Source organism: Canis lupus, chromosome 18 (genome assembly GCF_048164855.1).
Source record: "Canis lupus baileyi chromosome 18, mCanLup2.hap1, whole genome shotgun sequence".
NCBI classification, from domain to species: Eukaryota; Metazoa; Chordata; class Mammalia; order Carnivora; family Canidae; genus Canis; species Canis lupus.
The window spans coordinates 47,296,650-47,309,862 of NC_132855.1; the positions used below are offsets into that span (position 1 = coordinate 47,296,650).

Here is a 13,213-nt window from a genome sequence, read left to right on the forward strand (position 1 = left end):
TAAAGAATATTTATTAGAGAGAGAGAGGCCTTTTGCTCTGCCCCTGTTGGGGTAGAGAGAGAATCTTTAGGCTGACTCCCTGCTGAGGGGCAGAGCCAGATGCAGGGTTCAGTCTTAAAACCCATGACATCATGACTTGAGCTAGATGCTTAACCAATTGAGCAGCCCGGGTGCCCCTAGAAAAAAATTTAAATGCAAATACCTCAGTATATATTAGATGTTCTTCTTAAACCAAACTTGAATTTTTGCTAATTTTAAAAACCTGTTTATTTATTTGAGAGAGAGAGCATGTACACATGTGTGTGGGAGAAGAGGAAGAGGGTAAGAATCTTCAAGCAGACTCCTCCCTGAGCACAGAGCCTGATTTGCTGCTTAATCTCACCACCCTGAGATCATGACCTGAGCCAAAACAAGAGTTGGATGCTTAACCAACTAAGTCACCTAGGTGCCCTGAATTTTTGCTAATTTTACAACTCAGCTCTACTAATTCTTTTCTACTTCATGGATTGCCAGTCACTACTGCCAAGAACTATTCTGCTCTTTTTTCTCCACTTGTCAATTTAATACTTATTCCTACTCATTACTATTTTAAGTTCCTTTTTAGCTAACTTTAGGATTAGCTTCTGTCTCTTTGTCTCTAAAACCTTTCTATTGATGTGTCTTTTATGTTGCTTGATTTTGGTCTTTGTTTTGGTTTGTGTTCCCTGCTTAGGCCTATGATTTTTTACCCACTTTCCTCCCTAGATTACAAACCTGCTGATTATACCTCATGCATCCACAGTACAGCCACCTGCATTGGGGTTTATCCACAAACCTCAACAGGGGGCTTCATCTTGTCTCTGTTTTTGTTTCTATTTTCTTTCATTTGGTTTTCTTTTGATCCTTAACTAAGTTCCTTGAATTATACAGAAGTATTGATTGCTTTTCAAGTGGACTGTCACAGAGCCCTGAGCTCATTCCCCTTACTGTGTCTTCTTCTCATCATTTTCTGGATGCAGAGAAGTCTTTCTTTACTTTTGACTTGCCTATATTTAAAGAGATTATGCAGATCTACACAGGTCAGTCACTGTGGTCATAGTCTGTCTTTTCAGGAAATCCTTTTTTAGGAAACATGCAAATAACTGGTTCTTCCTTTCATCTTCCTTCTTACTATTGAGGCCTAATTGCATTCAAACCATTTTACATCAATGCTAATTTCATTAGGCCACAGATATTTTACTCAAGCAACTTTCATAAAGCAACAAAGCATTTCCTCGATTATGTTCTCAGAAGGGCCTTTGGCAATCATGATTTTTCTGGGTTAAAAAAATCTTGAGATGAAAAGTGGTTTCTATTCTTGGAAATCAGAGCAACACATACATATTTCTATTGTTGTATCATTAAAGACTTTTACAATTTCCCAGAATGTCCCATTCCTCTCATCAAAACTCATATATAATAAAGAAGACAAACTGAATCCAATATGAAGAAGTAGATCAGAACTCAATAGAAGAGTCAAATATTTCTAATTAGGCTATTATAATAGTTTAGGTTGGACCAGGATGGTAATAGTATTAGTCTGAGAAATTCTAGGATTTTGAATATATTTGGAAAGTAGAGCAAACTATCCATGAAACTGTGCTAATTTCCTATTCTTTACATTTTCTTTCTTTTTTTTTTTTTTCAGTTTCGCTATTCAAATTGGCTTGATAGGTTGTATATGTTGGTGGGGACAATGGCTGCCATCATCCATGGAGCTGCACTCCCTCTCATGATGCTGGTTTTTGGAAACATGACAGATAGCTTTGCAAATGCAGGAATTTCAAGAAACAAAACTTTTCCAGTTATAATTAATGAAAGTAAGTATTATTTGTGGCACTGATCTTAGAGGTTTGAAGAAAAATCTGTTACTTAGAAGGATGTTTAGCCCTCATTAAATACATTAGTGTGTTTATTTCTGGGGGAAAAGGGAGGAGTCTGAGCTACAGTTAATATTGGTAATAAGTTTGAGAAGATAATAATCATAAGTATTAGAATCCACACTGGAGGTCTTGGCAAAGATATGCAGAAAAAGGCAGAGTTCTGTGAATTCAGAAAGATCCCAGGAAGTTTCAGGAAGAGGTAAAGGAACCACCTTATCTAGACCTTGAATAATAAGTAGAAATCAGTTATGAGATTTTCTGACGTAATGGATATGAATGTAAGAGAAAAGACCAGGATGATTCTAAAATGTTTACCCTAAGAAACAGGATAAACTGGATGTAGTTACCATCAACTGAGATAAGGAGGATGAAGAGAGAATATTTTTGGGCAGTAAATACTAGAAACTTAATTTTAAGTATTGTCACAGGTTGGGCTCTTTGGAAACATACTAAAATGGAGAAGTTGTGTGTGTGTGTGTGTGTGTGTGTGTATGTGTGTGTATGTGTGTGTATGTGTGTTTTAGGATGGAAGAAAAATAATAGCTTCTTTGCATGCTAGTGGAAATGATCCAAAAGAGAGAAGAAAGTGATGCTTTGAGAGAGAGGGAAGAGATTTGAGTGAAGTCCTTGACAAAGGATGGAATATAATGTCCAAAAAGAAATACTTGCTTTAGGTAGGAGCACAGATAAATTTATACGCAGTAACAGGTGGAAATAGAGAGATTTGAGTACCAGTGCGCAAAGCGGAGTTGATAAGGAGGTGAGAATTTGTGGAAGTTTTCTTGGGATTACTTCAATTTTCTCAGTGAAGTAGGAAGCAAGACATTTGACTAATAAAGAAAAGAGATGTAAAATAGTCCTCCAGGAGAGTGGGAATGGATTATTGAAATGATTTGGGTGTCACACACACTCTCACACTTACACTTGATTGAGGAGGGACTAGTTGATAGCTCTGAGCCCCCAAGTCACCTTTGGTCAAGCCTAGATTGTTTTATTTTATTTTTAAAGATTTTATTTATCTCTTCATGAGAGACACAGAGAGAGAGGCCTAGATATACGTAGAGGGAGAAGCAGGCTCTCTGTGGGGAGCCTGATGCAAGACTCGATCCCAGAACCCTGGGATCATACCTTGAGCCAAAGGCAGATTCTCAACCCCTGAGCCACCCAGGTACCCCAAGCCTAGATTGACTTAAACTAAACTACTCAAAGACTTATAACCTGGTGGGTGCTCAAGTGGTAGAAATTTTGAAAATGCCTGTTTGAGAATACACTTGAGTATACATTGATACTCACATAGCTTTTTCAACTTCAGGTCTCTGATGAATGTTGTAAGTCCTTTCCTCCAAAGTATGCATCCTTTATGTATCCTTTGATACCTATCCATGGATCCTAGGAACTCTTATGTAATTCTGAAGAACACATTGTTTACCTTGAGGCAGGCTTACTTCAATTCTGTGAATGCAGTTAAGAGTTGGGCTAGAGAATTTATGATATGTGTGAAATTTAAGCATTTCTTATGTCCCTTTATGGCATTCAGAAGGACCTACCAGAAGATATACTACCTTGGAATGGCACCTTTGTTTTATATCATTCACCCAAAGGAAGTTCTTGGTGCTCGCTAAATTTATTGGTTCCCACTTATGCTGTATTTGGCAATATTCTTTGAGGTTAGTTCTCTTACTACTTCACAGTGGAAGAATCAAATCTTATCGTATTCTCTGGTAGCCCATGTGTACATTATGCGTACATCTGTGCCCATTTAAAAAAAAAAGATGTTATTTATTTGAGAGAGGGAGCATGCATGCAGGAGTGGGGAGAGGGGCAGAGTGAGAAGCAGACTGCCCACTAAGCAGGGAGCCTGATGAGAGGCTCTATCACAGGACCCTGAGATCACGATCTGAGCGAAAGGCAGGTGCTTAACTGACAGAGCCACATAGGAGCTCCCATCTGTGCCCATTCTAATTCTCAACTACTCAACTACTGCAGTGTCCAGTGGCCTTTTAAAAAAACTGCATTAACATTTTTTATGCCGTATCTCTATCACCCAGATATTATCTGTTACTTTATGAACAAAACAATTGATTTCTTTAAGTGGAAATACTAATCATTCCTATGCCTACCTCCTGTAGATATGATGAGATGGACAGTAATCTGACTTAGTTACCCACTAGCATGCATGATTTCCCAGATGGTGGTCCAGCTATGGAGACTAGCTCCCTCATAGGCGCATGTATTTGCCTGCTGATCCAACTTCCAGGCTGAATAATGCCTGCATCACCACACCTCATGGGCTGTCACTGGGATTTCCTCTTCATAGACGCCTGCATCATATAGTTTCCAATTGGAGTTGGAGTTCACATTGTGTTCTTTGCCCATCCTTCCCACTTAGTTCATTCTTCTGATCTTGGGAAAACTTCAAAGTGTGTTTCTGTCAAGTTCTTAGGAGGTATGACATTTAATGGTTAGAAAGCAGGCTCTAGATTTGGACTGCAGGGCTGTAAACCATCCCCCACCTTTATCATTTTTTAGTTTTGAGGTTTGGGGGGATTTCTTCATACTCTAATTTCCTTGTCGGTAAAAAAAATTGACTAACAGTAGAACTACTTCATGGGGTGGTTGTGAGAATTAAATAGATTCGTCATTTAAGGCTCACAGAGCAGGGCCTGGTTATAAAAAAACACTCAACAAATGTTCGTTACAATTGTCATATTGTCAGTAAATTCATGCTTCCATGCTTCTAACAAATGAACCTACATAACTTGTAATGATGACATGGTTCTTTGTGTCATTTCATCTTTACAGAACTCTGTGATACTTGCTCAATTTTTATTATTGTTTAAAGTTTGGGACATACCCAGAGTTACTCAGTCCCTGTTATAGATATGGATAATTATCCCTTTTAGCAGCATTTTCTTAGTAACTGTGGACCACTAGCTATGCCTTTCTGGGAAGCCTCATATAATGGCTCAGGAGCCAAATCTGGATTGTTGCCTCATTTTATACTGCTTGTGAGCTAAAGGATGATTTTTCTATTCTTAAATCATTGGGGAAAAAATCAAAAGAAGAATAATATTTTGTGACACATGATAATTATATAAAATTGAAATTGCAGCATCTGTAAATAAGGTTTTAATAGAATACAGCCATGCCCATTCATTTGCATATTTTCTGTGGCTGCTTTCACACCACACTGGTGCAGTAGAATGTTGACAGAGACCATATGGTCCACAAAGCCTAAAATATTTATCTTCTGACTCTTTCCAGTAAAAGGCCATTCTCTGAGGTAGGGTATTGAATAGGGGGTTATTATCTTTAATTGTTCCATCAGTAAATTTACTTTAAACTGTTTCATGTGCCAGACACAGTACATGTCCCAAATATTCATTCTCAACCCCTAAGAAACTTAGTGTAGTGGGAGGAATGGACACATGAATCAACAAATGTAGTCAGATATTAGTGCTGTGAAACAGAGATACACAAAATCCTTGAGAAAGGAGAGGAAGGGCACTTGACTCCATATATACAAATCATGGGAGGCTTCCAAGAGGAGGTGATAACCAGGTTTCGTCAGCATCAAACCTCTCATGCACAAAATAAACATGTTCTGTGTTACAAGCGAAATTCTTTTAAAATAAATACTAAGTAAAAAATAAATTAATATCCTTCTCTCAACACCACCCCTTACTGCCACTACCCTGCTGTATATCCTTCTATGTCTTTTCAAAAGCAGCATGCTTTGAAATTTCCAGATATCAGATTATTTTTTTGGGACAGCCTCAAAGGTTTTGAGGTCCTAGATATGAAAGCAAATGAGTTCTCTGATGTTTCTGGAGGGAGAGCCAGTTTACTGAACTCCTAGCACCCCGACACTCTCTGATCTTTCTTCTTTTGCCCTCCCCCTGAAGAACTTTATTACCTCTCCATGAGGGTAGACTGGACAAGAAGTATTTCTTGTGTAGAGGAGATTTGGATTTGCTAAGGCTCTTCAAAGCCTGAGAGTTTTACACTAAACATTGGATTTTACTAGATAGCTCCAAAAACTTTGAGTGAGAAGATACTTCTCTGCTGCTACAATAAACCCCTATGAATGCTCTTTATTTTATCCTGATGCCTTATCCTCATTATCAGACACTGGCCTTGGTCCTGCTCTTTTTGTTGTGGACCTGATTTCTTGACACCCTACTTTCATCCATCTTTATCTTGTTTTTAAAATTTGCTTTTACCCAAAAATCTCTGATGACTCTGGCCTAGGGAACTCTCTGGTCCTGCCATACAACTTTGGTGAAAAAACTTAACCACTGCAGAATTTCTGTAATGTTCTATGAGTTTGCATCTTCTTCATGAGACTAACAACTCTCTAGAAATGAGCCCAGATAGAGATGATTGTAATTTTAGACATGTTGTGTTGAAGGTGACAGGTTGGGTACAAGTGTAAATGACAGCCAGACAGTTGAAGAAATAAGACTGAATCTTGGCATTGAGAAAAGGACTAGAGAATTGGCAGTATTTGAGTGGAAGGGATGTTAAACCTCTTGGGATAGGATACAGAGGAAAGTAGAAGGAGTAGGAGCCTTAAGCTTTGAGAAGAGACCCATTCATCTGCAATAACTAAAGCTAACATTTATTGAGCATTCAAGATGTGTTGGGCACTGTTCTTAGTACATTATATGTATTGACCCTTTCCCCTCCTTTAGTGCACTAAGGTGGATACTATTATTATCTATACTTGACAGATTAGGAAAGAGATCCAGAAGGTTGAGTAAATCTAAGTTGCCTCCAGTTATAGAGTTGGTAATGAGGATTCAAACTCCTGTAGACTGGCCCCCAGCCCACACACTGAAGAAAAGAGGGACACCCAGAAAGGAAGACACTGAAGATAACATACTTATCCAGAAAGTAAGGAACATGGGGGATATTTGCCATATCTTATGATGGTTATCTCCCAGAGATACTCTTTAAATAACCACTTGATTATTTATTGTCTCTAATGCTTCCATTTATGGTACATCCATATGGATGGCTTTTTTCTTTTTCCATAACTGTATTATGGTTGGTTCTATTTAGTCTCCTACATATTGTGGGCTGAGGAATGGAGAATATGTGGGTCATTTAAAATTTGGTACAATTTCATAATTCAAACAAAAAGGGGAAAAGTGGAGCTTATTTTCATATTTATCATAATATTTATCATTTCTATTCCCTTGCTCTAAAACTCATGAGGAGTAAGAAAACTATTTGTAAAATTATCCTCAAAATAATATCTGTATTTTGCTGCTTACACTATGAGTGTGTAAATCATGTACAGATCTTGAATGTGTGTTTCAAGACTTTGATATACACAAAGAAAACATTGCTTTATTATGCTTTTTTTTTTTTTAAATTTTTATTTATTTATGATAGTCACACAGAGAGAGAGAGGCAGAGACACAGGCAGAGGGAGAAGCAGGCTCCATGCACCGGGAGCCCGACATGGGACTCGATCCCGGGTCTCCAGGATCGTGCCCTGGGCCAAAGGCAGGCACTAAACCGCTGCGCCACCCAGGGATCCCGCTTTATTATGCTCTTAAGGCCAGCAGTGTGTATGCTCCAAACTAGAATGTTAGATAATATTTAAATTTGAGGTACTTCATAAAAATTCCCATAATGGATCTGTTTTCTTTCATTTGCTCAAGGCTTTCCTCTGCCCCCAACTATTTCATTGGAAAAATTCTTAGAGGTAAATTTCAGGAAAATTGAGTATCAAATATCAACAACATATTTGGAAGTATGCTGTTCAGTGTGGTAGTTTTTAAAGTTTGTATTAAAATTAAGATGTGACTAATTTTTCTAGTATAGCAGTATAACATAGCCAGATTTTTTTTGTTATTATTAGGAGAATGCTTTTGCAAACCAAAAAGTAGATTACCTACAATGTCTTTTCTACAATATATTATAAAGACAGGATACATAGATAATATTTACCTATTTTAGATACTTAAGAAATGGGATGAGCCCAATGAAAGATTGAATCATGGGATTGTATAGATGAAAAGAACCTAGAAATTGGCCCAAACCTATAATTTTATAGATGTAGAAGACAAGGCCAAGGAAGTTAAAGCAATGTGATCACAATGGGATTGCTTGTCAGTTGGCAGAGCTGCCTTTTAGTCTGATATTTTGTCCACTCTACTGGTAGTGATTTCAAACTCTGCCTAAAATTGTGGCAAACAATTTTTCACTTGATCTTTTCTCTGCCTAAGATGCCATCCTGTAGATTTGCTTACAGGTATGTCAGGCAGGGCAGCCATGAGGTGTAGCTCTTCAGGCCAGGAGTGTGAAAACGGCGTACCTGAGGAGAATGTGGGTCCTGGAGTCCACCCGTTGGCTGCAGTAAGCCCAGTCTCATGGAGTGACAGATTCTAGCCTGGGCAAATGCCAGAGGCATTTGATCATCTAGGTAGAAGGCCCAAATTTCTCTTGCATGTGTTTTATGGAGCTTCCTATGCAAGAAAACTGGAAGAATTGGACTCAGTGTTCTTTTTTTTTTTTTTTTTTTTTTTGATAGTCACAGAGAGAGAGAGAGAGAGGCAGAGACATAGGCAGAGGGAGAAACAGGCTCCATGCATGGGGAACCTGACGTGGGACTCGATCCCGGGTCTCCAGGATCGCGCCCTGGGCCAAAGGCAGGTGCCAAACTGCTGTGCCACCCAGGGATCCCTGGACTCAGTGTTCTTAAGCTAGAATGCACTTTGTCAATCTTTTAACTCTGTGGTTTACTAACTCTTCTTTAATCACACTATCCAACTCTTCTGCCCCCAGCACTGTGTATATAATGTCTCTCATGGAACTTCAGGTCACGTCTCTCCCAGTGGTTTTCTGTTGCATGGAATAAATACAGATTCCTTATGTTGGCTCATGTGACCTTGCCCCTTATGCCCATAAATCTCATTGCTTATTACCTACTCAGGACAGCCCCACCTGCAATCTTCTCTCTGTGAGCACTCCCACCTCCTTCCTGGTGTTACAGAAACTACCCATTTCTCTGTAATGGCTTCTTGTCATTCACTTCTCCCTCAGAAGGGCCTTTTGGCCCTAACCCACCTGAAAGTCACTATAGCATTGCTGCTTGTCTCAACAAGATTTACTACTCAAAAACTATCTTGTTGATTTATTGGATTGCTTGCTTCTTACAGCTTGTCAAATGGGAAGAAAGGCATGGGGAGAAAAGAGGAAGTTTCTGGCAAATGCTGTTGTAGACATTTTAGCAGTGGTGCCCTTCACAGAAGGTTTGGGCCTGAAAGTAAAAGTATTTCCTGCATGCACAGAAATCCAAGATTAGAAAAAAAAATGCTTTCTCATTCTAGGTTGTACCCCAGTGTCTGGATTAGTGCATAATGTGAAGGCTCTGTGGAAGATGGTCTGAAAATCACCCTTATAATACAATCTCCTTTTACCATTTAGGAAATCACAAATGTATTTATGTCTCATACTTTTTATTCATACTGTTCTTAAGTGTTCAGTAGGTAAAATTATTAAACACTGAGGTATTTGGGGCAGATAAAAATGCAATGTAATGCGATTCATTAATGGTATGGAGTCTCTTCAGTCGTGGTGGGCTCTGTTCATTTGAAGTTTCTTTGAAGTCTTGCTTGGGTAGTAAGGTACTGGTTTACTGTATCTCCTTTTTAATCTTAAAATATTTGAGACACATATACAAAATAGAATGATTGGATGGAATATTTTGAGCAATGGTCTGCATTGCTGTGGTGACTGTGAAACCACTTGTAAACCTTTGGGACAGGCGAGGTTATAGCAATTAGGGCAGGCTGTGTACTGAGTAGGTAAAGATTACTAAGACAGTCCAGTTCTTCCAGGGCTCATATAGTGGGAGTAGAAGGAGGAGATAGGTATAAACCATCATACTTCTAGCATTGACTTAGTAAATTGAACCATGTGTCAATTATTCTAGAGTTCTATGACAAGATGAGTCACTCTACTAAGGGGTTAAGCCATTTGAGAGGTCGTATTTGAGCTCATTCATGAGGAGGAACCTTTAGCAGAAGAAAAAAATGTAGTAAAAGGCTTTCCAGGTAGAGAGAATAAAAGCCTAGAGGAGGAAAACTGACATCACTTCTCTACTGAATCTCTTCTCAGTATATGGAAAATATTTAGTAAAAGAAAAAAAAAAAGAAAAAAAAAGAAAATATTTAGTGTAAAAGGTTGGAGCTCAGCCTCATGACATTTAATCAAAATACTTTGTCATACTCTGTGTTGTCTCCAGTCTCCAAGGGCAAAGGCTTCAGGGACACAGAGAAAAAACTTAGGCACTATTTTTTTCTTTTTACTCTGTAACAGATCTCCTTCTAGACAGTGACTGCACAGTGCCTTAGTACTGAAAGGAGAAAGATGTAAGGGTAAAGAAAATGTTTGAAAAATCATTTGTTGACATTTCAAAAACATTATCCTGTCAGGGATGTATTGTGGCGAGATTGAAAAGGTGCTAATGTGATCTGTTATGGGACCTTGAACTTTATCCTGATGTGGTGACTGTCATTGAGGGCTATTAATAGAAGCAATATGACACACTCTCTCTAACTCTATATATATGTGTGTGTGTGTGTGTGTGTGTATAAATATACACAATATATATACATATATACATATATGTGTTATATAAATATATATATATATATATATATGAGAGGGGGGAGGGGCAGAGGGGGAGAGAAAATCTTAAGCAGACTCCACACCCAGTGTGGAGCCTGATGTGAGGCTCAGTCCCACAACTCTGAGATCATGATGTGAGCTGAAATCATATGCTTAACCATCTGAGAGTCAGACACTTAACTGAACCACCCAAGAGCCCCAATATGATTACATTTTTGTTTGCAAAAATAAAATCTTATGACAATGTGAAGACCTGAATGAGTAGAAAAACCAGTTAGGATCTCTTAATAGAGTAGAGATTAGGGATGATGGGGCCCTGAACCAAAGCACTGACCCTGAGGAAAGAGAATATTTGAATAGCTCGAGTCCAGATATGGGAATCCCTAAAGCTGTGGAAGTGGCTGAGGTCACCCTAAGAGTGTGCATGGTGTTCTGGGGAACATCAACTTGTAGGGGATGGGGGAACATGAGGAACCAGTGAATGACACTAAGAAGGATCACAGTGGTGGAAGAACCCGGAGAATGAGGTTCTAGAAGCCAGAAGAAGAGAAAGTGGTCAAGAATCTAAGCAAGTATTTTATTCAAACAAATGCTGCATTTAAATGTCTGGCTTTCTTGTACTCCTTATTTGGTTGATATTGTTATGTGTATGCACACACATACACACATCTGTATGTTATATAGAGAGTTTTTGGCTTTTCCCACTGAAAAATAATATTAATTTTTCGATACTATTCAAACGTTCTTCTTTATAACTACTGATGTGGGCAGTAACTCTTGAGATCTATACATGTAAAAAGTCACTGGACTATATGATCTCTAAGGTCATTTCAGCTTGGAAGCTTTGATTTTGTGGGGCACCTATCTGACTCAGTAGATTGAATATCCCACTCCTGGTTCTGGCTTGGGTCATGATCTCAGGGTCATAGGATCCACCCCCATGTCACGTCAGGCTCTGCACTCAGTGGGGAGTCTGCTTGAAGATTCTCTCTCTGCCCCTCCCCCTACTCACATGCATGCTTGCTCTCTCCAAAATAAATGAATAAATCTTAAAAAAAAAAGTTTTGATTTTGTGAAGGCATGCCTAAGGATGAGAATTTTGTGAGGTCTTAGAGACAGTAAGAATCTCTGGGCCAGAGAGCTTTTAATTAATAAAAATTGATGGGAAGAAAAGAGAAGTTGGTTGGAGGGAGTCCAAAGAATGTAACAGTTTTATTTTATTGGTCAGTAGAGATTATCTCTGTCAGATGATTTGAGTCCTCCATTGTTATTCTGACTGGTACACTTTGACACTACTGAAGCAGAAGTAAAAGGTACTTGGTGCTAAAGTTAGTTTCTGATGACTGAATCTATGTGTGTATATACATGTACATATATATATATATACACACACACGCATATTTTACGGTATTGTACGTGTGTGTATATACACACACTATATATATGTATACTTATATATATTATAAGTTTATATTAGTTAAAAATTTGAATTCACTCAGCCGTTAGAAACAACAAATACCCACCATTTCTTCGTGGATGGAACTGGAGGGTATTATGCTGAGTGAAATAAGTCAATCGGAGAAGGACAAACATTATATGGTCTCCTTCATTTGGGGAATATAAAACATAGTGAACGGGAATAAAGGGGAAAAGAGGAAAAATGAGTGGGAAATATCAGAAAGGGAGACGGAACATGAGAGACTCCTAACTCTGGGAAACAAACTAGGGGTGATCGAAAGGGAGGTGGGTGGGGGATTGGGGGGGGACTGGGAGACGGGCGCTGAGGAGGGCACTTGATGGGATGAGCACTGGGTGTTATTCTATATATATTGTAATATATATATATAATATATATATTATATATTATATATATATATAGTGACAGTTAATACCATTTAAAAACATTTCCTGGCTAGATAGATAAGATCGAAAATCCCTAATGAGAGATATTCTAAGACTCATGTGAAGAAAAATCCTCACCCAGCTAGCTATTTAATATTTTATCCCTGAAAATATAGAGCAGAAGCAATCTCATAACATTTAAAAAATCAATCTGGACACATTTATTATTGCACTGCCAAAGGCAACATGAAGCAACCAAGGTTCTCTGCTACATGCTTTGCTACATCTCTGCATCTTTTTATTACTTCATTACTCTCTGTATTAGCCCTAAATGTAAATTCCCTGAGGGTTCTGTACTTGCTCACCCTCTTCTCCTTACCTGCCGCCACCCTGTCCTCACAGCTAAGGGAAAATGGCTTTTTTTCTTTCTTGAATTTAGCTAGGGCCTCTAGCACATGACTCCTACATCTTTAGACCTGAACTCTCTCCAGAACTGGAGCACTATAGTCTCAATAGTTATAGGACATTTTCTGTTGAATGTTCCAGATACCACAGAATAAAAATCTTCAAAATGGAGCCAATAATCTCACATCTGACCAGACCTTCTCTCTCTCTCTCTCTCTCTCTCTTTTGCTTAATTATTTCCCACCATGATACCACCACTCTCCAGATACTTAGACTTGGGGTCTTGATTCTTCCAGCAGTTGCTAGAACCTGGAACTTCTCCTTCTTTAAATCTTATGGGTACTTTCCTTCTTTTCTATTCTCATTCTGACCCTCTGTGATTACAGAATTGCAGTAGCTCACTTTGCTTAGTCTCTCTC

The 13,213-nt window shown here is 38.5% G+C and overlaps 1 protein-coding gene across 1 annotated transcript in view; it reads left to right on the forward strand.

The window, feature by feature from the left end:
* Positions 1-13,213, forward strand: part of ABCB1 (ATP binding cassette subfamily B member 1) — a 97,998-nt gene that overhangs the window by 14,581 nt on the left and 70,204 nt on the right. Inside the window, exon 4 of the mRNA XM_072784285.1 lies at positions 1,667-1,838. Coding sequence (XP_072640386.1) covers positions 1,667-1,838 — 172 coding nt within the window. The remainder of the gene's footprint in view (positions 1-1,666; positions 1,839-13,213) is intronic.